Below are 26,205 nucleotides of genomic sequence, written 5' to 3' on the forward strand. Positions count from 1 at the left end.
TTAAGTTTTTGAGATAACTCCATACTGTTTTCCACAGTGGCTACCCCCAGTCTGCATTCCCACCAACAGTGCACGAGGATTCCCTTTTCTCCACATCCTCCCCAGCACTTGTTGTTTGTTGATTTATTGATGGTAGCCACTCTGGCAGGTATGAGGTGATACCCCATTGTAGTTTTAGTTTGCATTTCTCTGATAATTACTGCTATTAAGCATTTTTTGATATGTTGATTTGCCATCTTTATGTCCTTGAAGAGTGTCTATTGAGGTCCTTTGCCCATGTTTTAAGTTGGGTTGTTTGTGTTTCTGGTGTTGAGTTGTTTTAAGTTCTTTATATATTTTGGAAATTAACTCCTTATCAGATGTATCATTGGCAAATATGTTCTCCCACACAGTGAGTTCCCTATTCATTTTGTTGATGGTCTCCTTTGGCTGTACAGAAGCTTTTTAGTTTGATATAGTCCTCTTTGTTTATTTTTCCTCTGGAGATATATTGACAAAAATATTGCTACACAAGGTGTCTGAGATTTTACTGCCTGTGTTTTCTTCCAGGACTTTTATGGTTTCCTGAATTACATTTAAGTTTTTTGTCCATTTTGAATTTATTCTTGCGCATGGTGTAAGTTAGTGGTCCAGATTAGTTTTTTGGCATGTACCTGTCCAATTTTCCCAACACCTTTTATTAAAGAGACAGTTTTTACTTCATTGGATGTTCTGGCCTCCTTTGCCCAATATTAATTGACCATAAATGCATGGGTACTCTCTGTTCTATTTCATTGATCTATATCCCTGCTCTTTTTTTAAAAAAAGATTTTATTTATTTATTTTTAGAGAGAGGGAAAGGGAGGGAGAAAGAGAGGGAGAGAAACATCAGTGTGTGGATGCCTACTGGGGACCTGGCCCAAAACCCAGGGATGTGCCCTGATTGGGAATCAAACTAGCGACCCTTTGGTTCGCAGGCAGGAGCTCAAATCACTGCGCCATACCATCCAGGGCCTTAGTTTCTCTTTATGAGTGTTTATCATTGGTGTATGGAAGTACCACCATTTCTGGATATTAATTTTGTATCCTGCTATTTTGCCAAATTCATTTATTAAAGCTAGTAGTTTTTTGATGGAGTCTTTAGGACTTTTTAATAAATAATATCATGTCATCAGTGAATGATGACAGTTCTAGTGCCGTCTTTTCAGTATGGATATCTTTTATTTCATCTTGTGTGATCGCTGTGGCTAGGACTTCCAGTACTATGTCGAAAAATTGTGGTGAAATTGGACAACCCTGTCTTGTTCCTGATGGTAAAGGAAACACTTTTAGTTCTTTATTGTGTTGAGTTATGATCCATCTATAAAGCCTTGGCTGAGAGTTTTTCTCATGAATGGGTGCTGGATTTTATCGAATACTTTTTCTGTGTCTATGGATATGATCATGTGATTTTTGTCCTTCATTTTGTTTAAGTGATGTATCACACATATTGATTTGCAAATATTGTACCAACTTTGCATCACCCTGAACAACCCAGCTGAGTCATCTGTATGATATTTTTAATGTATTGCTGGATCCGATTGGCTAATATTTTGCTGAGGGTCTTAATATCTATGTTCATCAGGCATATTGTCCTGTAATTTTCTTTGTTTGTAGTATCTTTAGCTGGTTTTGGAATTAGGCTAATGCTGGGATAATGCTGGCTTTGTAAAAAGAGATCAGAAGTCCTCCCTCCTCTTGAATTTTTTGGAATAGTTTGAGGAAGATAGGTGTTGGTTCTTCTTCGAATGTTTGATAAAATTACCCTGTGAAGCTATCTACTCTAGGACCTTTTGTGTTATTGTTGGAGTTTCTTTAATAACTGCTTCAATTTCATTCATTGTAATCTATTGCTTCTGAATTCGTTTTGTAAGATTTTATGTTTCTAGGAATGTATCTATTATAGTTGTTTCAGTTTGTTGCCATATAACTGTTTGTAATATTATCTTAAAATTCTGTGTATTTCTGTGGTATTGGTTTGCTATTGTGGCTATAACAGGTAACAACAAATTTAGTAGCTTCATATAACACAAATGTATTATCGTATAGCTCTGTAGTTCATAAGTTTAGGCAAAATGTGGCCCTGTTGGATCCACTGCTTAGAGTTTCACAAAGATGGAATCGAGGTATTGACAAGGCTGCATTTTTTGTATAGTCTCTAAGAAAAAAATCTGCTTTCAAGCTCATTCAGGTTGTAGGACTGTTGTACCTTTTGTTGCTGGCTGGCATCTGGAGCTTATTCTCACCTTTTAAGGCTACTCACATTCCCTGGCCATAACTTCCTTTCTCTGATTTAATGCAGCAACATCATGTTTAATCCTTCTCAGTCTTGAATCTTGTTCTCCTTCCCTCTTGTGCTGAATTGCTTTAACTGTGCTATGTCCCACTTCTACTTTTAAGAGCCCATGTGGTTACACTGGGCCAACCTGTAAATCCAAGATAATCTCTGTATGTTCAGGTCAGCTGATTAGCAACCTTAATTCCATCTGCAAGGTCTCTTTTGCCATGTAATGTAACATATGTATGGAACTTAACCCAGCCCACAAAAGCCATGTGGGTCAAAATCCATCTTACCATAAGGCATAACTTAATACAGTGCTCAAAGGACACTTTTGAATGAAGTCCAAATTTGTGAGCTTGGAGACAAATCTTGGACACAAAGAGAAGCAGGTATAGGTAGATTTTGAGTGATTTATCTTACTTAAAATTACCATATCTTGCTGTATGTAATGCGCACCTGTGTTTTTATGTGCATTATACACATTATAACCATCATCATACCCATGGTACATAATCATTATACCCATGTATAGTACCCATCCTTATTTTCCCTCAAAATTTGGGCAAAAAGTGCACATTCTACATATCAAAATATGGTCAACCAAATCAAATTCTTCCTTGGAGGCTTTATTTATTCCCTCCCTCAAAATGATTTTTATTTCAGCTCAGTCTGGTTATATATTAATTGTGTGAGACCTTGGTAGGTGGGTTGGTTAGGCTAGGGGGAATGGTACAGGAGGTAAGAGCCGTATAGAACTTGAGAGCTCATCTTTGTCTATTTTTCAAACACTGCAGATGGGAAAACTGAAATCCAGAGAGGTAACAATTTTCTAACCAAGTGATGGTATAACTGAGACTAGAACCCAGGTCTGCTTACTTCCTGTCCAGTGTGTCATAACATATTTATTATGTCTCACATTGGTAAATACAGTTGTATATTTTAAAGATAGAATTTGTTCTAAGTTTCCCTTCCCTTCCCTTCCCTTCCCTTCCCCTCCCTTCCCTTCTCTCCTGCCTCCTCCCCCACAACAAAAAACTACATCATCATAATGGGATAAATAATTGTGGAAACTCACACTATAAACCAGCACTGCAAGGAAATTGAGGTGTTCCTACCCAGTCAGTGACAACAATGGGAAAAAGTGCTTTCTCTGCTGAAAGAGTAGTCATGGAACCTCCTTCTTCAGAATCTGCATAACTGACCCTACAGATAGATGCCACTCTCCTCAAGGGAAACTATTATTAGACTCTGGTAATGAGCTTGACCTAAACCCAAACTGATGAGTCTCAGCTATTTAGTGTGGTGTAATCTGTAACTCCGTAGCTTGAGACAAGACACTTTCAAGGAAAACAATAATTTGGCCTGCTCAATATCAATTAGCATCTATTTTTCCCATAAGCCTCTTGGTAAACTGGTTATAAAAGAAATATGGTTGATGAGAGAAGACTAGTAGGAAAAATCTTATTCTTGCCAACAGAGTCCTGAGTTTTTACCCATGCTCCACTCTTAGATAATAACGTACTTTGGTTCTACAGAGTCCACTTATCCAGTTTAGCCTTTATCTAGGCTTCCTTCCTCTTGTCCATCTACCTTTAATTTTTATGGGTTATCTCCACAATAGTCAATGAATAGGAAAAGAAGAGAACAAATAAGTCAAAGTTCTGAGGCATTATAAACCAAAGACTACTGGAACAGAGGTTAGTTCTAATGGTTGAACAAATGAGACTTGGATACCCTGGCTGGTGTGGTTCAGTGGATTGAGAACTGGCCTGTGAACCAGTGGGTTGCTGGTTCAATTCCCAGTCAGGGCACATGCCTGGGTTGTGGGCCCCCAGTAGGGACTGTGCGAGAGGCAACCACACATTGATGTTTCTCTCTCTCTTTCTACCTCTCTTCCCTTCTCTCTAAAAATAAATAAATAAAATCTTTTAAAAATGAGACTTAGATTTTTTACTTTCTTTACATTGATTTTTTATTATTATTGCACTAGCCAGAGTGATTTTAATTTTCAAGGCAGTAAAACACAGTAGTAAGAAACAGGTATTCTCACGTCAAACTGTAGTCCTATATTTGAATGTCACCTGCATTATTCCTGAGCTTTTGACTTTCAGTAGGTTATTTTCCTTCTCTAAACCTCCGTTTCCTCATCAGTAAAAAGAGGTGTTATTAATAGTTTCTAAATTATAGAGTTGTTGGGAAGATTAAATGAGATAGCATATATAAAGTATTTATTATTGTATCTGAAACAGAGTAAAAAGTATTGTTATTATTTTGAAACTTATGCTGACTTGGGAAATCAACTCTTACATGACAGGCTTGTGAATTATTCTGTTTGTATCTGTTTCTTTTAATTACTGTTGATAGATGTTATATATTTTTTAATTTTATTTTTCAATTTACTAGGTTTTTTAAGATTTTATTTATTTATTTTTAGAGAGGGAAGGGAGAGAGATAGAGAGAGAGAGAAACATCAATGTGCGGTTGCTGGGGGTTATGGCCTGCAACCCAGGCATGTACCCTGGCTGGGAATGGAACCTGGGACACTTTGGTTCCCAGCCCACACTCCATCCACTGAGCTACACCAGCCAGGACTGTATCTGTTTCTTTATGAAGTTAAATAATTTCTTATTTTCAGTCCCTTTCCAAGAGGTCAATATTTAAATAAGACCTTAAAAACATGTTTGTTGAGTGAGTGAATGAATGAATGAAGCTCCACTTCCCAGGTAGGCTGATGTATTAGTCAAGATGGCCCAGGCTGTGCTATGAAACCAAACAACTCCAAAACCTGATCGGTTCAAAATTACAAGGGTTTATACCTTCTTTTTAAGATTTATTTATTTATGTTTAGAGGGGGAAGGGAGAGAGAAAGATAGAGAGAGAGAGAGAGACATCAATGTGCGGTTGCTGGGGGCCATGGCCTGCAACCCAGGCATGTGCCCTGGCTGGGAATCGAACCTGCGATGCTTTGGTTCACAGCCCGTGCTCAGTCCGCTGAGCTACGCCAGCCAGGGCCAAAGGTTTATATCTTGCCGATGCTATATATCCAATTGCACATCAGCAGGAGGGCTTTTTTACTGTAGTCATTTAGGGATGCTGGCTGGCAAGATTAGCCATCATCTCAAACATTGCTCATCGTTATTTCTGAAAGAACTATGGAGGTTTTCACCATAGCAACTAAGTGGTCCAGCTTAGAAAGGACCAACATCATTTGCATTCTCAAATCCTTAGCCATAAATAAGTCAGCGGGCCCTGACAAGGGATCCAGGAAGGAAAACCTACTATGTGCCTGGAAGGGGCAAGAATCAGAAGTATCTGGTGAGTAGCATTAATAACTACTAAACCTTGTTAACAGTCACTAATGCATCACATCTCTCTTTTTAGACTCTGGGCATCCTGAAGATACTGACCAGCAACATTTCGGGTATATACTACTGCAGGGCTATAAACAAGGCTGGCATTGATGAGAGAAGAATGCAGTTCTATGTCTCAGGTAAATTCTTGGGAGGGGGGATACAGCAGGTGGGGCAGATCTTCTATGATGTGATCTGAGATGCCTGGAAAATGTATCATTTCTCAGACAGCTCAACCCCGGGCCTACAAAGTTGACTGAGAATTTATCACTGAAGGCTCATTATTTGAGGTTAAGGCAGAATCTGGCTGAGATGAAAATATCCTGGGAGGAGCAACACATTAAGTTGGTATTAAACATTAACACCTTAGCAAGAATCTGATTGTTACAACTTTCCTTTATTTTAAGTTTAATTACAGTATTCTCAGCTCCGTCACACCATGATCTAATTTGTTTCTTTCAGGGTCTCGTTAAAATGAAGTTGTAATCCTTAATGTAGGTGACAGATGATGAGAATAAATTCTCAGGAGTTGATTTCCAAAATTGTGTAGAACTCAAGTAATGTATTATAATTTTATTGTATTTATTTTAAAATTAAATGTATTAGGATGCCATTTGTTAATGAGATCATATAGGTTTCAAGTGTGCATTTCTATGCTACACGATCTGTGTATTGCATTGTGTGCTCACCACCAAAGTCAAATCATCTTCCCTCACCATGTATTTGGCCCCTTTACCCTTTACTACCCCCACCCTCCACTCCTCTGGCAACCACCCTACTGTTGTCTGTGTCTATGCGTTCTTGTTTGTTTGTTTTCCTTGTGTGTTCATGTGTTGCTTTAAGTTTTATATCCCACATATGAGTAAAAGCATACGGTTCTTAACTTCTTTCTGACTTCTTTTGCTTAGCATTCTATTCTCAACATTCATCCGCTTTTAATCATATTATTCCCTTAAGACATAAACAATGATCTTTGCATCATTATTTAAAACTGCAAGCATTATAATGTATTATAAATATTGCAGGGGTTTGACTTATAGTTAAATCATTTCTTAAAGCAATTACCTGCTCCTTGGTAGGGGGTGAACATAGGCTTTAGGATCAAATGGACCTTCCTGGGTTCAAACCTTGCCTCTGCTACTTTCTACGTTTTTGCTACTTTCCCATTGATTGTAGAATGTTGGACAAGTTGCTTCAGCCTTGGACCTTCTCTTTCCTCATCTGTACTATAGGAATACGGGTACCTGGTCCAGAGGGTTAGTGTATGAGGATTAAGTAAGACACTATCTATGAAGTAGCTGACACAAAGTAAGTCTTCAATAAGTGCTACCTTCTCTAGCCGTGAGCAATAATAAGAGAATGAATGGAGCTGGTGTAGTGAAGTATTTGGAAGAGTCACAGCAGGGCAATCAGCGCCTATTTATCTCTCTGTACCATCTTCCTATGCTATTTTGCTCCTAAGGACACTAAAGGGACACATGCAAGAGTGAGGTAAAGAAGAAATAATGGAGCCCTGGCTGGTGTAGCTCAGTGGATTAAGCATGTGCTATGAACCAAAGGGTCGCTGGTTCAATTCCTAGTCAGGGCACATGCCTGGGATGTGGGCTAGGTCCCCAATGGGGGCCATGTGAGAGGCAACCACACATTGATGTTTCTCTCCCTCTTTCTCTCTGCCTTCCCCTCTCTCTAAAAAAATAAATAAAACCTTTTTTTAAAAAGTGACCAAGAAGAAATAATGGGAGCAGGTCAGGTACCTGGATAGTCAGACTGCTTCATCAAACCAAGGTGAAGGTACGGGTTGTTGAATAGGAGAGTGATTTCCGCAATGTACTCTAGAGGGTTGCATACTTACGTTCACTAGTTAGTGCAGTATAATGATGATGAGAGTGTAGTTTACCACCATTCAAGTAAGAAAAGAAAAACAAGTGAAACTTTGGGAATGAGGATTTGTGAGCAGAAGAACTAACCTACGTGGTTGGGACTTTATTGAAGATTTCCACTTTTTAAAGGCAATTCCACTCCTACACTGTCTTTCTTGGCAAATAAGTCTGAGTGAGACTCTAGAGAAAATAGTATGGTGTGGCATGGATAGCTAACCTTGACAAATCAGGTGTGAAGCATTATCACAAATGAGCAGTTTTGTTCAGCTGACAGGTTGTAAAACTTCCAGCAGGAAGTTGCACAGCTGATCACAATGGATAATTTATTAGCATAAACAGCTGGTGCTGTGCATAGTGGCTAATGGCTTTCCCAAAACGACTTAGAAGACATTCTGGAAACGTCATAATCTTTGATGTCACTGAAACATGGAGGCAACCCACACCATAAATAGACATTTGACATGGCTTCTACTAAAACAAACAGCCCTGGCTGGTGTGGCTCAGTGGATTGAATGCTGGCCTGTGATCCAAAGGGTTGCCTCTCCATTCCCAGTCAGGGCACATGCCAGGGTTGTGGGCCAGGTCCCCATTAGGAGAAGTGTAAGAGGCAACCACACATTGATGTTTCTCTCCTTCTCTTCTTCCTTTTCCCCTCTCTCTAAAAAAAAAAAAAAAAGAAAGAAAATCTTGTTAAAAATAAACAAAACTAACACACACAAAACCAAACCTCCTCCAAGACTGGTACTGTGAAGAAAACTGCCTTGATGGGTCACTGGATCAGGGCACAATACCCACTGACCTACTTTCTGCACAAGTAAATCACTTTTTTCTTGATTTGCTCCCTTAAAACTACTGCTGCCACAACTCCGGCCTGAGGTTCTGTGCCCCTCCTAAAAACTCAGGCCCAAAGATCGAAAAGGGGTAATTTCTTCACTGTGTGTAACTCAGCTGGATCAAAGCTGAAATATTTGAAATTATTGTATTGAAAGTTTGACAAAACTCAAGGAATATCCTGTCCTAGGAGGGCATCACAAAGCTGGACAGTGTAGCTCATCTTCAGCCCGTGATTTGCCACAGAGACTCCTTTGTGGCTTACTGAGAGACAGAGTATCTGTGGAGCAAGTAACACCACTTTATACTTGTATCCCCAGAGGGCCTGTTTAGGGCCTTGGACTCCTTGAAGCCCAGGACAAAGGCCCTCTCTCCAGCTTTCTAGCTTTTTCAAGTTAATGGTCTCTGTGTATTTGTTTTGTGTTGACTACTTGGATCCTAAAAATAACACTCTACCCATCCTTCACCCACAATAGACCTCATCAAGGTGAACTTTTTGAAATTGTTTGGTGCAGCAAGCGACAGTGTAATGTTCGCACAGAAATCACACACACACACACAGAGACACACACACAGAAAGAAAGTCATCTCTCCATAGTTCCTGCTGTAGGAACTCAGGCGCACCTACCTTATGGGAATTATTACAGAGGATACATGTAGCTCAGAATGAAACATTGAGCATAATCATTTAGACGTTCAGAGAGCCCCCTGTGTAGAAACGCGGAGAATGTTCCACCCCAGAGACAGTGTGAAAGGAATGAAGTCAAAATGGACTTGTAAGGATGATTTATGTAAAGGAACAAAAGAAGACCTGCTCTGGGATTTGTTCTGAGACCACTCTTCTGGATCTGAAAAGAAGGTTCATAGTGATCGTTTCCAAGCTCTTAAGTAAGCCTAAGCATTTTCAGATGGTGCAAGGCTGAGCCAACAGGGAGACACTTCAGGGTGATTTTAGAAGGCAGTGGGCCTAGGAACCAGGGACAGCATTTGGCCCAGATAGTGGGTGAGCCAAGTGAAGGGCAGTTTAAGTCCAAACCAGCCTGGCTTCTCTCTCCATGTCTCCCTTAAGTCCCATGCAAAATACTACTACTGATACTACTACTACGACTAATAATAATAATAACAACAACAACAAGGTAGACTTTGTGCCTCTAGCTTTCATAGAAAGTGCTGGAAGACAGAAGACAGGATTATGTCTTATACTACTAGGCCTGAGGTCCATGAGTGGACAAATGTCCGCCTACCACACATACATAAGAATGCGTCATTGAGAATGGAGGCAGGAAGGTCAGTCTTTGCTTTTCCACTGTATTTTCCCAATGGGCAACTTCTCTCCTTTCCTGAGCTGTGTTATAACTTCATGGGAAACAGCTGGAGTGAGCTGAGGAAGGCTCGAGGACGGGTGTCCCAACAGAGCAGCATGGGTGCCCAGTTTCGGAAAGGCTGAAAAGCACTAGGCTTTTGCATTGTGAAGAAAACAGGGCGACTGCTTCGTATCCCCGGCAGCAAAGTGTTCCCAGATACACATAATTCCTGCATCTGTCCTGGATGCCCAGAAAACAGACTGTTTTGTGTCTTACCCTTTATCCTCAGAAAAATAGAGAGGCACAGAGAGGATTAAACAAATGTGCAGACACTCGCCAGCCTCGACTGGCAAATGTCAAGCATTGGAAGTGGTCCCCAAGGGAGATGGGATCATTCCAACAGCTCACCCTCCTCCTCGAACGCCATCACCAATGAATTATGCATCAAATATACTAAATTTAGCGATAATTTCATGGCTACAATTTCAGCTCCCCCCCCACCTTCATTCTCTTCTACGTGGAAACAGGCTGTTGATTCATTTATCAAGCAACCTTTGCTAGACTCAGAGATTGTCATGTGCCCCAATAAGCTTGATTTTCCCTAAGCTGCACAAAGAGGAAAAAGGCTAAAGGACTTTGTTTCTGCATCAGCCATCTCCATTATCAATGCATGCACCATCTAGTTTATTCTGGCAAGGGACGGGGGAGTATGGTGACGTTAGGTCATAAGACAACTCCAGGCCAAAGGAGAATTATGGATGAGAAATTAGAAAACCAGTGATAGATAGTCTTGGCTCTATTGCTAAACCCAGTTGTGTGATCTTGGTAAATTACTTCCCTTCCCTGGGACTCAGTTGTTTCATCGATAGCATGAGGAAAAAAAATACATTGGAGATAAATTAATGCAGCTGCAATCCTATAACTTAATTATTTGGGGGAAAGTCTTAAGATACAATGTGTGAAAGAGAGGGAGAGAGCAAGGCTGGGAGGGGTGGGAGATAAGCAAGGAAATAATCATGGTACTTGGTGTTCCAGGCTCTGAATGAAAAGTCTGCCCTCTGTGACTTTGACATTTTATCAATTTTCTGTTTATATAAATATTTGTGTCAATTAATTAGCACCGTTTGACACATGTTTACAGGACATTTGAAAAGGGGGTTGTTATTTCAGATCATTTCACTTCTTTCTTTTGCCTAGCCCACACCAGAGGCGGCAGCAGAAACAGAAACCTGAGGACACCAAAGGTTTAAACTAAATTAGTCAAAGATAAAATACCAGGATATTAAGGCCTTATATTATGGTAACGATGATTGTTATTATTTGCAAGTAATAGAATAAGTCAGGCAAAACCTTTTTTATTTGCCATGTTTTAAGATCGCCTTAGCTGCCCAATCTGGGTGGCTGTGTTAGCTGAAAAGAGGAACCTCAGATGAAGAGAGAGGTTTTCTCAGGGCTGTTCCACATGACAGTGACTTGGAGATTTTACAGATAATCTACCATGTGTGCAAGGAAGTTTCCGGGATGGGGCATACCCACCCTGATCCCAAGCAGCCCAGAGCACTGTCTCAGCAAGGGAACCCTGGAACCCTGTGACGATGTAGCTGTTTGAGCACAATTTCCTATAGGTCCTACCAGCTCTTTCTCTGTCCCCATTGGCGGGTAGAGCCTGGGGCCATCACAGCTTTGTTTGAACTGAGTTTCTTCCTTTTCTAAAAGGGATGAAAGAAGGCAAAGGAATCAGCCAAAGGATATATATGCATGAGCCATAGACACAGACAATAGCGTGAGGATGGCCAGAGGGGAGGGTTTTGGGGCCGGGTAGAGGTGGGCAAAGGAGGGGGATGGGGACATCTGTTATAGTGCCAACAATAAAAATAAAGTGAAATAGATAGGTGATAGATAGATAGATAGATAGATAGATAGAAAGAAGGAATGAGTGCTCCAGGTTCACAAGCTTGAGCCCTGACAGAACAGAGGGACTTGCCTGTGATCGAGTTGCTTCTTACCAAAAAGGATGGGCTTTTCCCGAGCAGATGGGATGAAAAAAGTAATGGATCCTATTCAAAGCCTCTCTGCCAGAGCATATGTCCAGAGGAAGCAGTGGAATGAAGTAGAATCAAACCCCTTCTAGTATGTGTGGCTCAGAATACAGATAGGACCATCCACCAGAATTCTCTGCCGGAGGCTAACGGTGAATGTGGCAGATGAGCTACTCATCTTTTCCAGATAAAACTCAACTGAGCATTAAAAACATAGGCACCCGATAGAGGGAGAGTGTAGTCTGAATTGAAAATGGAGTCTCCAAATTCTTTTACCCTCGAGCTAAGCCCTAATAGCATGGCTGGGACTTTTCTCATTTATAACTCATGTCCCATGAGGATTCTGGTTTTCAAACAAAATACTGCTTTGTGGATGGCTTTGCTTCTGCCCCAGCTAACGGATATACATACATTGAATATTTCATAGTTGTTTTTTAATAATTGCAATGAAAAGCACATGTCTAATATTGTATTTGTATTCATTGGACTTGTTTGTAATTTTTATAGCCAAAAATTTTAGGTTGAGACCTGTCCTTTTAAGGAATAAATAGCTCATTTGAAGAGCTTTAGCTGTTATAAGCTGATAATTTGAGCTCAGCTGACCTTTGGACCCTGCCATGGTTTATATTGAGGTGCAGCAATGCTAAAACAAACACAAGGAAGCTGGAATCGAGATTTTTCATCCCCAAAGCCCCTCTTGGCTGTCTCTGACAAATTTCCAGAAGCCTCGATGTGTATGACTTCATTTCTTTCCCATTTGTCACAAAAATCAACAGCATTGTGGTCTCCAGATAAAAATTTTCCTTTAAAATTAATTCATTCATTTCTGATTATAAGGTACATGGAAGGCACAAGGGCAGTGCCTGTGACTTTGCGGCTGGCCTTCCCGGTCTGTGCCTCTGTAACTACCCTCGTACAACACCAGGTTCATCCCGTCCCCAAGCCTCACCTCACACACTAACAGCTGCAGAGTATAGTTTCTAATCATATGGGAAGTTGAAGCTTGTGTTTTCCAGCTTACTTGTAAATATTAAAATTGACCCACCTGTTCCAACTGCTGATTTCCTAAAACTCTCATGAGTATGTCACGGGCAAATTATGTTGTGCAGCTCTCAGAGTCATTTAAACTTTTTGAAACACCTTTCTTTAACAGCAGCGACTAAGGCCCCTTCTGTGTTCCCAGCGTTCAAAGGCTCAGGGTGCCCAGGGGGTCTCCCACATTCTAGGGCAGTGATGGAGAGAGGGCGGGCTAAGCCCAGTATGAGGAATTAACAGTCAACTGTACTGGCCTCAGACCAGGAGTCCAGGAGTCTTGAGGATCTCTATGTATTTGTCACTTTTCTTCTTCACGTTCTTTTCACCCTCCTCCCACAGCCTCATGAGCAGCTTTTTTCCCTGGTAATGGATTTTGGCCTTGTCCTTCCTCTGCTCTAGAGTGGCGGTGACTCCTGGTACTTACAGCCAACCCCAGGAGCCAGGCGCCCTGGGTAGGCAGACTTCCGTGTAGGCTTCAGACACACAACATTGTGAGCAGCATGAACCACCATTTGCTTTCTCTTTGTAACATTTGCAATTTTTAGGAAAAAAATGTATTGATTTTAGAGACAGTGAGGAAGGGAGAGAGAGAGAGAGACATCAGTTTGTTGCTTCACCCAATTACATATTCACTGGTTGATTCTTTTTTTCTATTGATGAGAGAGAGAGAGAGAGAGAGAGAGAGAGAGAGAGAGAGGGAGGGAGGGAGAGAGAGAGAGATTTGTCGTTCCACTTAGTTATGCTTTCATTGGTTGATTCTTATATGTGTCCTGACAGGGGATTGAACCTGCAACCTTGGCATATGGGGACAATGCTCTAACCAACTGAGCTACCCGGCCAAGGCCCATTTGCTTTTGTTTGTCATTGAGCAGCAGGATCCCATCACACACCTGACATTCTAAAAGCTGCACTCTAACACAGCCTGGCCTCGCTTGGTTTGTGGGGCGGCATGCTTCGCGTGGTCCACCAAAGGAGGTGGCTAGGGGCTCAGAAATGGTACAGGTAGCAGGAGGGGTTGGTGTTCATCCACTGGTAGAGAAGAACCAGGTACTTCAACTTGTGTCTGTAGAAGTTGACAGAAATGTTGCTACCCTCACAGCATACAACCACTGCCTTCCAGCCCGGCAGCACTTGCTAGGTCACAATCGCCTCCAGGCAACCCAAAACATGGCCTTGACCTTCAAGAATTGGGACCCGCCCCTCCACCATATTCAGCAGCTGCCTGAGAAAGGTCCGATAGTTTTTGACATTCAAAAGATGTTCTGTGCTTCGTATATGCCTCAGATGGAGAGTTTTCTGGGCAGTTTTTGGCTTTCCCAGGAGCAGAATGCATGGGAGGGTATTCCTAGAGAATTAAGGGCCAAAGTAATAGAGTGTACAAAAGCTTTTGTTAATTGTTCCTTCTCGGTGTCCTAGAATCACACATTGCCAGGATCATCAAGTTTCTGATAGGTCACCCAGTTAAACCTTCTTGCCCCTTCTCCTGATGCTTTCATTGTAAGCGCATCTCTACCAAGAAGTCATTCAGGTTCAGTTTGAGTGTTCCTTGTGATAGAGAACTGTTTCCCTACTTCCCGGGGCAGCTTGTTTCCTCTTTGGGTGTCTCTATTAGAAATTTTGTCCTTATGCTAAATTTGCTTCCACCCACATTCCTAATCCTACTGAAGTTGCAACAAAGCCTGTCTGCTTACTCTTCCTAGTGGCAGACCTTCAAAGATCTGAAGACAAAAATATCCGGATTTTAAAGCCTTGAATTCCTTCATCTGGTTCCCATAAGCCATGCTTTCTAGGGTGCGCATCATATGCGAAAGCAAGTGTTTTACTTGCATGAGTCATTGGAGACATCTATATTAGGCTGGGGTGGGGAAAGGAGGCAGTGGCACATCCTCTGAAATGTCAGGCTGCAAATCCACACATCCATATAGCCATATAGGGGAAGAGGAAGAAAGGAAAGGATACGAGAGGCTCAGATGCAGCCAGCAAAAGCAGCCATAACTTCCTGTTAGGTTCCCTGGGCAGGTCAATTTCAGTCATGCAGATAACAGAGCCACCTTCTTGCGTCTCCTCTAAGAAAGGTTGAAATATCAATGTCTTAGCCTAGGCTGTCAGGACAAAATATCACAGACTGGATGGCTTAAACCATTGGAATGTATTGCTCGTAGTTCTTGAGCCAGGGGAAGTCCAAGATCGGTGTGCTGGCCAATTGGATTCCGTGGTGAGGGCACTCTTTCTGGACTGCAGATGGGTGCCTTCTTGTGTCCCCACATGGTGGGAAGAGAGAAAGCTCTGGTCTCCCTTCCTCTTATAAGGATCCTAATCCCATCATAAGGGCCTCACTCTCACGGCCTGATATAAACTTCAAATTACCTCTCAAAGGCCCCACTTCCAAATAGCATCACGTTGGGTTTTAGGGCCTGAACATAGGAACTTGTGGGGGGAGGGCACAAAATTCGGTCCATAATAATAAAGTATTTAATCCATCTCAGGACTCAGTTCTTTGTTAAATAAGACATTATTCATTTCAGAGGCTGAAGCTGAAAGATATCTCCATGGCATGAAATTCAGGGGTTTGTCTTTACCTGTCAAGATTGCAGACATACATGAGAATTTTTGTCAGGAAGCATGACTTCGGCTGTTTGCCTTTTTGAGATCCTCTGACCTTTTGGTGGCTGACTTTATCATAGTTTTAAGGATAGCTATATTAAATCCATCTCCCAAAAGGCAGTCTCTGGAGATCCCATCATTATATTCATGTCGACTACATCATAGAAAAAGTTACCATTAATCATAACGTTTTCAAACATTCGTCAGTAATTGTTGAATGTTCGCAAAGTGCTTTGTCATAGCCGAGAAGGGATTCCTGACCTGAGGCAGTTTTATAATCTAAAGAGTCAGCTTGGGCAGGGGCAGTGAAAAGGACTTCAAAAAGAATGGAACACTGATTGAGGCATAGGTATTCACAAAAACAGAGGTGTTGGGAACCACATTTGAAGCGAAGAGGGTGCCATAAGCAAAAGTTAGACAGATTGGAATGAACCAATTCACATTCGTCCATTCCACCAGTATTTATTGGGCGTCTGTAACATGACTAGATGTTAGGGCTCTAGCACTGACTAAAACTTGTGTGGTCCTTGTCTTTACAGAGGTGACGTTGCAGCATTGGAAAGAAATAGTAAACGAATGAATAAATGACCATTTTATACTTGGGGTGAATGCATGAAAGGGAGAATGGTGAGGTAGAGTGAGGAAGCCCGCTTTAGACTGGGTGGTCAGAGGAGACCTGTCTGAGAAGGTGAACTTCCACTTGGCACTGAAAGATGACCGCAGGCCAATGCGATAGATCTGTGAAGCAACTGGGTGTGTAAAAACAGACGATTGGTGGAGAAGCTGGATGATGTAGTTGGTGAGGAAGAACAGGGCCTTAGAGGAGCCTACTTTGAATAAATGAGGGAGGAATATTCACTTCACTTGGAGGCAGTGGGGATTCACTGAGAGTTTCTGACAGTGGTTTTGATCAAAGTTACGGTTCAGGAGGACGAATGAGGTGGCCGGTGGAGATGGTTTGGAGTGTGGAGAGACTGCAGGGGACCAACCCAGTTAGGAAAGCATTTAAATGTTCAGGCATGACGCAATGACTACCCAGACTGGCATAGCTGCAGAGCAGAGACTGAGACGAAGGGGCAAAGGAACGCTGTGGCAAAGGAACGATTGCTAGGACTTAACAACTGATGGGAGGTGGGATGGGGAAGGGGAGAGGGACATGAGACTCAAAAAGATAACAGTGAGGTTTTAATTCTTGCTTGATAGGAACACGATGTCTTCCACCACAGAAAAATTTAAAGGAAGACTTAGTCTGAGGGGAATAAAATCAAAGAGGTATTTTTGGTTCTGGAATTGTTGACATGCTAATGGGATCCTCAAGTAGGAATGTCCAGTAGACAAATGGCAATGTAGCCTAAGCGTGGCCACAGAGAACAAAAATAGCTCCAAATTTGGCATGTGCTGACGGGAATAAAAAAGTTAAGTGGGGCGAGGGGACAATTATTCCACATTCAGCCATCACTTACACACGCCTGAATGTACCTTCAGCATCAGCAACTTGATGCTGGTGTTCAGGGACGTGAATGTTCATTACTGAGTGGATTAGATAACATGGACCCAGAATTTGAAATCTGTCAGATTTCAGCCAACCATATTTTTCAGTCAAGAGCATCACTGCTGTGATTGATCTAGAGGTAGGCTTTATTGAACTTATTTCAGTTACATAGGTTAATTAAATAGGTTTCAAGTGGACAGTTCTATCATACGTTATCTATATATGGTATCGTGTGTTCACCACCCATAGACTAGTCTGTTTCCGTCACCATTTATCCCCCTTTTACTGTCTTCTACCTGTCCCATCCTCCAAAATATATCAAAAAACCCCACTGAACCTATTGTGATGCAAGACATATTAGATAAAAGGCATTAAGAAATTTTTAGCCCTGGCTGGCGTAGCTCAGCGGATTGAGTGCGGACTGGGAACCAAAGTGTCCCAGGTTCGATTCCCAGCCAGGGTACATGCCTGGGTTGTAGGCCTCAGCCCCCAGCAACCACACATTGATGTTTCTCTCTCTCTCTCTCTCTCTCCCTGCCTTTCCTTTCTAAAAATAAATAAATAAAATCTTTTTAAAAAAGAAATTATTTATTTTTATGAAAACATTTTGTGAGCCTTAATAAAAATGTCAATGTATTCAAAACAGTGGTAGAGTTTGTCAAGATAAATATTGATAGAGACAACACTAGCAAACCTTGGGTTGCTGGAAGCAAGTAACCACAAGAGACAGTAATACAATCGTGTGACAAGTAGAATGTTTTAATCATTTAATTCTAATCTCAGAATGTTGACTGCGGGAATACCTTCTATATTATTCCTGGCCCTCCACAGACACTGCCCCCCACCACACACACACACACAAAGCCAGTGGATAAAAACCTCTAGGCCTGAATCAGGACCATGGTTTTTCTTAGCCAACAACTAATCTCATGAGACTGTTTCCAGCCATTGCTATTTAAAATAAAGTGTGGGCAAAGTTTTGTGTGTGTGATGTTCTGAAGTGAAAATTGATGGATCTCTTGGGGGTAAGAACATTAATATGGTACTCAAGTATTTATTTATAATTTATATCAATTCTATTTGCAAAAAGGCCCCCTGGCTGGTGTGGCTCAGTGGATTGAGTGCTGGCCTGCGAACCAAAGGGTCACTGGTTCAATTCCCAGTCAGGGCACACACCTGGGTTGTGGGCCAGGTCCCTGGTAGGGAGGCGCTCAAGAAGCAACCACACATTGATGTTTCTCTCCCTCCCTTTCTCCCTCCTTTCCCCTCTCTCTAAAAAAAAGGATAAATAAAATCTTGTTTTTAAAAACAGGGATTAAAATTGTTTCTGCATGTTATCTTTCAAGTCAAAATCTGGGTGTTCAGAGTTTGATTTTGACAAAGCCCTCTATTTTCTTTCCAAATCACATGTGTGCTAAATGATTCAGTGTTAGTATCTGCCTTAGAGCTTTTGTGCTACCTTTTCCCCCCCTTCAGGAATTTGCATTTAGGCACTCTTCTCCTGTAGCCATCATGTTTTAATCCAACAAAAACGCATCTGTAGTGTAGATTCCAAAATAAGAACTTACCTGTGGAGAGGCCACATGAAATGGCAAAAATACAAACTCAAATCAGTAGACCTGGTGTCCCAGTCTTGTCTCTGCCATTTATTCAGTATGTGTTCTTAACCTGCGAAATGAGATTGGTGATATTATTTGTCTCGGCTTTGTTTTAAAAATTAACATGAGGGAATTGCTATGAAGTTTGTAAGTCAGGCAATACATATGTTAGTCACTTAGAATAGCAGACTGTCAGACTCTAATATTCTGGTGACACTGGAGTGGGGAACTGTTTGGCCTGATCACATTGTATCAACCAAAAAACTTAATTGCCTACCTTCTTCATAATCGGAGACATATGAAAATGTTTTCAAAGCTCTGCCCACACCTACTTGGGAACAAATTCGGAGATGTGTGTGGCTAAAAATGGCCTCCTCTGCCATTGTGAGCATCTAGAAGAAAACTCAGGAAATGACACTGAAAACTTAATGTAGTTGGGTCTTTGTTACTAGACACTTGTCCTTGATGGAGTCTGCTTTATCTTGACAACTTGGTTCCGAGGAAAAAGCGCAAAGCATGTTGTTAGGTAGCAGTTTCTTGGGCCTAGTGATATTCACAGTGACATCTCTTCACCCTCACAGATGTGGCTGGCTTCATGGAGGCACAACCCCTGGTCTCTGTGATTGAGGGCTATGATGCCCGGCTCAAATGCAAGGCAGCGAAATATATCTACACTCACCTCGCTTGGTTCAACCCCCTTGGAGAGAAGATTCCTGTCATGTACACGGAAAGCTTAAAAAATAACTACTCCATCTCACTGACGCTGGTGATTAAGAATGTGACCCAGAAGGACCAAGGGCAGTACCAGTGCAAAGCTTGGACCCAGAGGAACATCACCAAGATGATGCAACACACCACTCAGCTCTTAATTAGAGGTACAATTGGGGCGATTGCCCTAGACCTTCTTAGCATGTGAGACAACTGCTGGGTGGGCTATGGACCCAGAATAGGGTTCTTGCTCTTCTGTGTTACTAGGACTGGGCCAACCCATCTTTTGTTTCCTGAAGCCCCTTAGAAACATTTCAAGAAAGGGATCTTAATGAATTGTATACTCTATGTCAAACAGATGATAGAAAAATTGAGGAATGGAACTGTGTGGTCCTTCTAATACTAAGACTCTTCCGAAGCCACTTTTATTGCTTGAGCTGACTAAAGATGACCTTACTAAGTGTGAGGATTATGGAGTAACTTGAAGAATACAAAATGTACCTGGCTGGTGTAGCTCAGTGGATTGAGCGCGGGCTGCGAACCAAAGTGTCGCAGGTTCGATTCCCAGTCAGGGCACATGCCTGGGTTGCAGGCCATGACCCCCAGCAACCGCACATTAATGTTTCTCTCTCTCTCTCTCTCTCTCTCTCTCTCTCTCTCTCTCTCTCTCTCCCTCCCTCCCTCTCTCCCTCCCTTCCTTCCCTAAATAAATAAATAGAATGCAAAATGTAAACCACCAAACACTTCACCTATGCAGTATATTTTTATCCTTATCCTTTTTCTCTTCTCCCGAATATGGTAACACTTAGGCATCCAAATATCTGATTAAATAGGAGGGGTGAGACAGAGATGAAATGCCATATTTATGGTACCCTATCACAAAACCTTGTCCTCTTTTACCCTGGTCGCTACAGAAAGAGTTGCTCCGTTCATTATTGAGAATCTTACCAATATTGAGGTCAACATCAGCGGCAAGATTTTCCTGAATTGCAATGTGAGTGGAACACCCTGGCCTAACATCCAGTGGTTGAAAGACGGAGTTCCTATTCTCGCGGCCTCAGGTAAGCCTGAAGATCTTGTGACGTTTCCAATCAACGAGGCCTGAGTTGATGCAAGTCCTTAGAGATTACTTGACTGAAACTGTTCCAAGGTTGACTTCATAAAGTTGGGGGTTTCACATAGTCTTAAGACTGGGCTTCGATGCAAATACCTCAGATAATAATGGGGGGCATTGTTGATGCAGGAATCTCCTTTGACAACAACAGCCTTATTATTGAGCGAGCCAAAAAAGAAGATGAGGGCGTGTATCAGTGCAAAGCGACCAATGAATTGGGGGAAGTCAGCACCACAGGTCTTATCACTGTGGAAGGTAAGTTGGAAAATACCTGCCTGTATTCATAATCAGTAATGGATCTCAAAAAAGGAAAGAAAGTGCATTTGGTGATGGGGACACAGGGTAGAATGACCATGAAGAAGGCAAGCATGGCGATACACTTAAATATATCCACTTTCAACGGGAAGGTATATGGAATAGTATGATTTGGAAAACCTGAATTCAGAACCCCATACTTGTAACAAACTTGATGGGATTTTGCCTAAGTCATGTAGCCTTTTTTCGATCTCAGATTTCTCCTTTCTTTTTTTTTAAGATTTTATTTATTTATTTTTAGGGAGGGAAGGGAGGGAGGGAGAGGGAGGGAGAGAGAGAGAGAGAGAGGGAGGGAGGGAGGGAGGGAGGGAGGGAGGGAGGGAGGGAGGGAGAGAGAAACATCAATGTGCGGTTGCTGGGGGTTCTGGCCTGCAACTCAGGAATGTACCCTGGCTGGGAATCGAACCTGGGACACTGGTTCCCAGCCCGCGCTCAACCCATTGAGCTACGCCAGCCAGGGCTAGATTTCTCCTTTCTGACATGACAATAATACTAGCTGTACTATGTGTTTCAGGGGTGATACAGATGAAATACAAGATAGGGGAATGCTTTACAAAATATAAAATATCAAATAAGATTACTTCCCTTTGGTGGATTGGAAACTATTGGATGGCATTTGGAAATATAAGCATAGAAAGTTAGACCTTCGATCACCTAATATTGTAAATGTGAAGCCCAAAGAGAATAAGACACTTGCTGAAGGTTATGGCAAGGTGTTTTGACTCCAATGTGCTATGCTATTATGATGAGTATTTAATTATTAAGGGCAAAGCTGTAGCTGCTGAAGAAATGCTGAGGGTTGGAATAACCATCTCAGCATTCCTGAAGCCTTTTGCACATTCAGTTACACTTTTCTAGGGCCTACCAGGCAAACCATATAAGCTGATTTAATAATCTCATCTTCTATGGTCTGATATAACCCAGAGTCTAAACTATAAAAAACAGAAAACTGATGATAATAATAAAATAGGTTAAAAAAGTTATATGCCATATATGGTGCTATTTTCACTTCTCGCTATCTCATTTAGTACTCTGGGTAACCCTGTGTGGTAGGAATTTTATTATTCCTACTCGGTGACATTTGTCCTTTAGAAATGAAATATGCTTTTTCTAAAAGGCAGTAATTTTCTCTTTCTTCCTCTCAGTCTCTTCAGTGAACTAACTTATTTTTATTGTAAACTGATAATAGACAGTGGCCAAGGCGCTATACCATGTTTATTTTAATAAATTCTGCCTTTGATGTCTTTACAGGCTCTGAAGACAAATCCAATATTGAAGTCATCATTCTTGTTTGCACTGGCCTTGCAGCTACCCTTTTCTGGCTTCTTCTAACCCTGGTTATTAGGAAACTCCGAAAGGTAAGGGAGGAAAAAGTAGTCTGGAACCTTACAGCTGCCTCATGTGCAGTTGAAATGGTTTGCAGGCTGAACCTGGTATACTTTTTGTCTCAGATACATTTCTTGGTTAATGGTACTATTTATCTAGGCGACACAGAGAGATCGTGTGCAAGCAGTGAGAGAGAATGAGAGCGAGAGAGAGAGAGGTATTAGGAACTAAAATGGAGTTTTTAGTTCATGCCCCCTAAAGCACTGGAAACTGATGTAAGAACACATCTACCCACTCCGATTCTATCTCAATGTTTTTTTATTTTATTTTTCAATTGTAGTTTACGTTCAATGTTATGTTAATTTCACATATATAGCACAGTGGTTAGAAAATTATATACTTCACAGCATGTTTCCCCTGGTATTTCCAGTACCCACCTGGTACCCTGGTTCCTACAACATTAGTGACTGTATTCCCCATGCTGTGCTTTACATCCCCATGACTATTCTGTAACTGCCAGTCTTACTTCTCAATCCCTTCACTTCTTTCACCCAGCAAAGCCCCCACCCTCTGGCAACCATCAGTTCACTCTCTCTGTCTATGAGTCTGTTTCATTTTTGTTTGTTCATTTATTTTGTTCTTCAGGTTCCACATGTCAGTCAAATCATATGGTATTTGTGCGTCTCTGACTTATTTCATTTGGCACAATACCTTCTAGGTCCATCCATACTGTCATAAGTGATAAGATTTCATTTTTTATGTCTGAGTAATACTCCATTGTGTGTATATGTGTAATATGTGTATCTTTTTAATCCACTCATCTATTGATGGGCCCATCTCCAATTTTAAGTTAATATACCTAATGTTGTCAAAAATCATTTTTAGAGGATTATAATGTATCAGTTGAGTTGACGTTTAATATTCATACCTATAGCCATATAAATGTTATATCTATTAATGTTATATATTTTTATAGAATATGGATTAACATATAATGGCCACAACTAAAGCCTTATTATGTGATAAATTTTTTAATATATTAAAAATATATTTAATATATTAACTTTTGGCTTTTATTTACTTTTGTTTCTAAGGCAGCTTATTATTTAAAAAATAGTTTTTAATGTGTTACAAACTCCATTTTGTAAAAGTTAAACCATTAAGAGAAAAATTAAAGTATCAACTTAGGCAAAGTCTCCTGTTGCTGAGTGCTGATGCAGGTAGTTGGCAGGGAAACTAGGTTAGGCCTGACTTACAAAATGTGTTAAGAGGTCTTGCTGGCCAAGCGAGTGGACAGCTGTGGTAGATATTCCAGTGGTGTCGTGGAGCTCCAAGACTTCCTGCCAGTTAAGCCACTGGGGACATATCTGAGACCTCAACTAGCCAGCTGCCACTCATCCTTTCCTTTCTTCAGCCTCCAGGGACTCAGATTTCTATTCCCAAATGACTCTATCTTACACTGTTTCACAGATTTCCCTTAAGGCTGGCTACAGAGTCAGCCAATCTTACCGGTTTTCCTTCCTTTGCTAACACTGAACCCAAGAACCAGAGCTTTAGATGTAAATTATCACTAAAAAGAAATGGGAAGGACAAAATTAATGCTGGTTAATTAGAGGAGGTTGACAGAAGTTCCTGAATCTTATTAAAGTTTCTCTAGATATTAGCTTTAGTCTGGGATCCCTTATGCTACTACATCTTTCTGGTTTTCTTCTGTTTTTTTTTTTTTTTAATAGCTTGATTTTTTAAAAGATTTTATTTATTTGTTTTTAGAGAGGGAAGGGAGGGAGAAAGAGAGAGAGAGAGAGAGAGAGAGAGAGAGAGAGAGAGACATCAATGTGAGGTTGCTGGGGGCCGTGCCCTGCAACCCAGGCATGTGCCCTGACTGGGAATCGAACCTGTGCTGCTTTGGTTCGTGGTTTTCTTCTAATAGACGTAAAACAACAAATCTTCTCCTCTCCCTAGAACATCCCTTTGTTTCTCTTTTGTCAACATCTTGGCGTAAGGATGCATCTAGGCTGGAAATAGAGGTTGGAAATAAAAGGCTGTGTCTTAGACTCAAGTTGGTCATTTTAATCTTAGGAGGACTCTAGATGGATGATGTCCACCGTAATCACAGAAAAGGTGGCTCAAGACCATGATTTCCCATTTGGTCCCCACACTGAAAGTGGAGACAGAGTCACCTACTCTTCCCTGACTGCCTTCATCACAAGTTCAGTAGATGTTTAATGTGCCTCAGACCCTGGTCAATGCTGGGGCTAGAATCATAATCCCTCAGCGTGCACATATTTCTTCCCTGCTGCCACCTTAATGTGTCACTTGGAGCAACTTCTTTACCTCTGATCATGTCGCTCTCTATCTCTAAAGTGAGGGGACTGGACCACAGTAGTGTTTCCAAATGTATTTTTTTATACAAAGACCACTAGTGAAAAGTGCATTTTCTGCTGTGATCCAGTGTAACTGAATCAAAGGTTGTATTAAAAATTTCTTACTCCTCCTGGCTGGCATAGCTCAGTGGATTGAGCGCGGGCTGCGAACCAAAGTGTCGCAGGTTCAATTCCCAGCCAGGGTACATTCCTGGGTTGCAGGCCATGACCCCCAGCAACCGCACATTGATATTTCTCTCTGTTTCTCTATCTCCCTCCCTTCCTTCTCTAAAAATAAATAAATAAAATCTTTTTAAAAAATTTCTTATTCCTACTGCATGTAATACACAAATTTTCTATTCCACTTCTTTTTCAAAATGCTGGCTGTGAACTTCTACATTTTTCAACCAACTGATAAGCCATAACCCACACTTTGAAATCACTAGACTAGGTGGTTTCACAAAGACTTTCCAACTAGTTATAAGGTCACATGATTACAGTTTTCTTTTTTTCTTTGAATAATTGTATTTTATTTTGTAACTTAAAAAATTTAATTTGCCCTGGCTGGTGTGGCTCAGAGGATTGAGCGTGGGCCTGGGAACCAAGGGGTCACCAGTTTGATTCCCAGTCAGGGCACATGCCTGGGTTGTGGGTCGGGTCCCCAGTTAGGGGAGCACTAGAGGCAACCACACACTGATGTTTCTCTCTCTCTTTCTCCTTCCCTTCCCCTCTCTCTAAAAAATAAATAAAATCTTTAAAAATTTTTTAACTCTATTTTTATTGTTGATACTATTACAGATGTTCCCATTTTCCCTGCTTTGCCCATCCCCACCCAGCCCCTACCCCCCTTCCCTCTGGCCATCCCCACAGTGCTGTCTGTGTCTGTGGGTCATGCATGTATGTTCTTTGGCTGATCCCTTCACATTCTTTCATCCAGTCCCCTCCCCTCTGACAGCTGTCAGTCTGTTCCATGTATCTATGCCTCTGTTTCTATATAGTCTTTCTTTTCTCTCTCTCTCTCTCTCTCTCTCTCTCTCTCTCTCTCTCTCTCTCTGATGTTTTAACTCACAATGTATTTTCATTTTCACCATTTTATTATGGGTATATCTAATGTTTGAGAAGTTATTCTTTTTAAATTAAATTTATTGGGGTGAGAGAACTTTTCTTTCCTTTTTATTGAATTTTTTGGAATGACACTTCTTTAACCAAATTGTACAGGTTTCAGGTACACAATTCCACAACGCATCGTCTGTACACTGTATTGTGTGCTCACTGCCCCAAGTCAAGTCTCCTTCCATCTCCATTTATCCCCCTTTACCCTCCTTCACCTCCCTCCACCCCCCTCCACCACTGCAATCACCACACTCTTGTCCATGTCCATAAGTTCTTTTCTCTTTTTTTTTCACTCAGTCCCTCCACTCCTCCCAGCATCCCCCCAGCAGCTGTCAGCCTGTTCTCAACAAGCTTTGCAGTTTTAATTAAAAGACCTGGTAGAATTGTGATTGTTTTTTATTTCTATGAATTTATACATCAGCTTGGGGGGGATTGACATTCAACAATATTGAGTCTTTAGATCCGTGAATATATAATATCTCTCCTGTCAATTATATCTTCTTTAATTTTATCCACCAACATTTTGTGGGTTTTAGTATAAAATATAAAATTTTTAAAATACTTTTTAAAGATTTTATTTATTTATTTTTTAGACAAAGGGGAAGAGAAGGAGAAAGAGAGGGAGAGAAACATCAGTGTGTGGTTGCCTCTCCTGTGCCCCCTACTGGGGACCTGGATCTGGCATGTGCCCTGACTGGGCATCAGACCAATGATCTTTTGGTTCGCAGACCTGCACTCAATCCACTGAGCTACAACAGCCAGGGCTAAAATGTAAACTATTTTATTCAACATCTCTGTGGTTATTTTTGTTTGTGGGGGCTATTGTATTAATAA

The 26,205-nt window shown here is 41.3% G+C and overlaps 1 protein-coding gene across 1 annotated transcript in view; it reads left to right on the plus strand.

Annotated features, from left to right (window-relative positions):
- Positions 1-26,205, plus strand: part of LOC114505286 (vascular endothelial growth factor receptor kdr-like) — a 168,143-nt gene that overhangs the window by 96,076 nt on the left and 45,862 nt on the right. Inside the window, exons 12-16 of the mRNA XM_028523177.2 lie at positions 5,681-5,789; positions 19,014-19,307; positions 20,055-20,201; positions 20,384-20,509; positions 21,821-21,927. Coding sequence (XP_028378978.1) covers positions 5,681-5,789; positions 19,014-19,307; positions 20,055-20,201; positions 20,384-20,509; positions 21,821-21,927 — 783 coding nt within the window. The remainder of the gene's footprint in view (positions 1-5,680; positions 5,790-19,013; positions 19,308-20,054; positions 20,202-20,383; positions 20,510-21,820; positions 21,928-26,205) is intronic.

The sequence above is a fragment of the Phyllostomus discolor genome, chromosome X, assembly GCF_004126475.2.
Source record: "Phyllostomus discolor isolate MPI-MPIP mPhyDis1 chromosome X, mPhyDis1.pri.v3, whole genome shotgun sequence".
NCBI lineage: Eukaryota > Metazoa > Chordata > Mammalia > Chiroptera > Phyllostomidae > Phyllostomus > Phyllostomus discolor.